The sequence below is a fragment of the Monopterus albus genome, unplaced genomic scaffold (assembly GCF_001952655.1).
Source record: "Monopterus albus unplaced genomic scaffold, M_albus_1.0 scaffold256.1, whole genome shotgun sequence".
Lineage (NCBI taxonomy): Eukaryota > Metazoa > Chordata > Actinopteri > Synbranchiformes > Synbranchidae > Monopterus > Monopterus albus.
This window is the reverse complement of record NW_018128136.1, coordinates 343713-346203: the sequence shown is the minus strand read 5'-3', so window position 1 is coordinate 346203 and position 2491 is coordinate 343713. Positions and strand designations below refer to the sequence as shown.

The following is a 2491-nucleotide window of genomic DNA, read 5'->3' as shown; positions in this document are numbered from 1 at the left end:
CGTTTCTTTAATATCTTATTTTGCACAGTGCCGTATTTATATTGTATTTTTAAGTTAATGTCACTTGTTTACACTTTTTATTTTGGGAGTATTAATAGGTACTTTATGTAAGCTATTTATATTGTATTTCATATGTTCAGTTCATTTTTTTGTATTTGTTTCTTTAATTCTTTCTAAGTATTTTGAATGTGCAATTGCTTTATTTAAATAAAAGAATGTCCAAGACAAAGCTATTACGTTTCTTATGAGTATATACACTAGCAGTGGAATTTACTGCGATGCAACGGGGCGCCACCTGAAATCTTGCCTAGGGCGCCAAACTGCTTAGGGCCGGGCCTGGACGGAGTTTAACCATTATTTTCATGATTAGCTCCATCTGCTGGTTTAGGGTTATAGATTACGTGTGGAAAGGTGTTCACCAAAAATAATGTTTTCCATCATATCAAACATTTACGTTCTATACCATCAATTACAAGCCGTAGACCTGTACACACCAGTTTTTAATGAGTGCGATGCTCTTCAACCAATGAGAGCTGATTATTCTCCTCCAATCACAGAAGCGAGCGGGGGGAGACGGGTAAATGCGGAAATCACCGAAGCGCTGTCATGTGACTATTTGCGTTGTCGAAGTTGTTGTACCCCTGTCAAATAACGGAAACAGCACAGAAGTGTACGTTTTTTCCTCACTGGGACAGAAATGGCGCGGTTGACTATGTTTCATATTATCGGGGCGCTGCTGATAACACAAGGCGTCGCCATTATAAGGTAAATCCAACTGTCACCTGATATTAGCAACACTCAACTAAAAAACATCGTAAGCATCGTTTGTGCGCGTGTTAACCTCATTGTTGTTCTCTATAGGTGGAATTAGATCAACGTGTTTTCAGTTAATGGCCCAAGTACTTACCGAGAATAATGACACTAGTGCAGCTGAAAGAACATTTTCACACATTTCTGTGGTTTGCTCGCTTACAAAATTTGCATGTAGAAAGTATATCTCAGGAAACAGCCTTTTCGTGCGCATGGCGAGCGTGTGTTTGCTCCTGTGATATATAATTCGATATATTGTCGTTACAGAGTTCCCCTTTATAAAACCAGAAGCATACGGCGCATAATAAGCGACAATGGGATGTCTCTGGAGCAGCTTCGGGCTTTGGCGATCAGCAGCGGGGCACCGGACAGCACTCCTTCCCCCGAGCTGCCCGTGGAGAGGCTGACCAACTTCATGGATGTATGCGCACCCACAGAACACCCGAGTTAAAAGTTTAACCATCGTTAACAGTTCAGCCATTATCCTGTCCTGTCTTGATGCTCCAGATGTAAACTATACTTCACACTTTGGCAGCACAATCCAATAATTTACACTTTGGGTCAACAGTTTGTTTGAGCAGGAGTAAACCAAGTGCAGTAAATATTAGGCTCGGGCAGCCATGACATGATGTGAAGAAGGCTGAATGGGACCAGGAAACCTTCCTCTCTGTGTGTTTATTCCTAAGGACGTGCACTACCCACACACAGGTCTAACAGTTAACACTAACTGCAGTTGCATTCGTTTCGGTGTGCTGCCCTGGTGTTGTGAATGCTGGTTCGGCTAAAGGCACACCTAACCGTAACAGAAATCATTTTCATTCCTGCCAACGTCAGTGTGAAGCCTGCTGTGTAAAATGCCTGTACAGTGTTTAACATTCTGATGCAAAGGCAGAGTTTAGTGTCTTCTGTCACCATGTGTGTCTCCTCAGGCTCAGTACTATGGGGTGATCAGTATTGGCACCCCTCCACAGAACTTCACTGTGCTGTTTGACACCGGCTCCTCCAACCTTTGGGTCCCCTCCATTCACTGCTCCTTCTACGATCTGGCCTGCTGTGAGTTTGCTTTTTGAGGAAATGAACTTCTTCTACACTCTCACAGCAGTGGCTAAAATATCACACTTCTCATTATTCTTTATAACAAAGGCCAGCTTCTTTTTGTCACATGATTTAAATCATTTGTTGTCCATCTAATTCTTCCTAGAATTCCCCTAAAGAATCGGAGGTGGCCGATCAGATTTGCAGGGGGCTCTGCCACCCTTGTTCACCCCTTCTAATCCTGTTTCAATCTGTTAAAGTCCATGAAATACCTGCATTTTCATTTTGATTGGCTGTCTTCTCCCATTAGGGCTTCACCATCGTTACAACTCGAAGAAGTCGAGCACATATGTTAAGAATGGCACTGAGTTCTCCATCTACTACGGTAGAGGTAGCCTCTCTGGCTTCATCAGTGAAGACACAGTCTCTGTGAGTCTGAGAAACACTCCTCACATTCCCTCATACGCGCTCTGACTTTTTAACTACAGTCCTCAGATTTAGTGGTCACACAGTTCTCATCATTTCATGAAAAGGTTTGCTCTTCCTCTTTTTCTGTTCCCTCTGCCTGCAGATCGCAGGTCTGTCAGTGCCCAGCCAGCAGTTTGCTGAAGCAGTGAAGCAGCCTGGCATCGCTTTTGTTTTTGCA

General features: G+C 43.3%; 1 protein-coding gene across 1 annotated transcript in view; it reads left to right on the top strand.

The window, feature by feature from the left end:
* Window positions 1-569: 569 nt before the first annotated feature.
* The window catches only part of napsa (napsin A aspartic peptidase), a 4095-nt gene continuing 2173 nt past the window's right edge, over window positions 570-2491 (top strand). The window contains 5 exon segments of the mRNA XM_020621242.1: window positions 570-765; window positions 1078-1231; window positions 1740-1863; window positions 2156-2274; window positions 2417-2491. The exon segment at window positions 2417-2491 is cut by the window's right edge and continues 16 nt beyond it. Coding sequence (XP_020476898.1) covers window positions 698-765; window positions 1078-1231; window positions 1740-1863; window positions 2156-2274; window positions 2417-2491 — 540 coding nt within the window. The 5' untranslated portion in view covers window positions 570-697.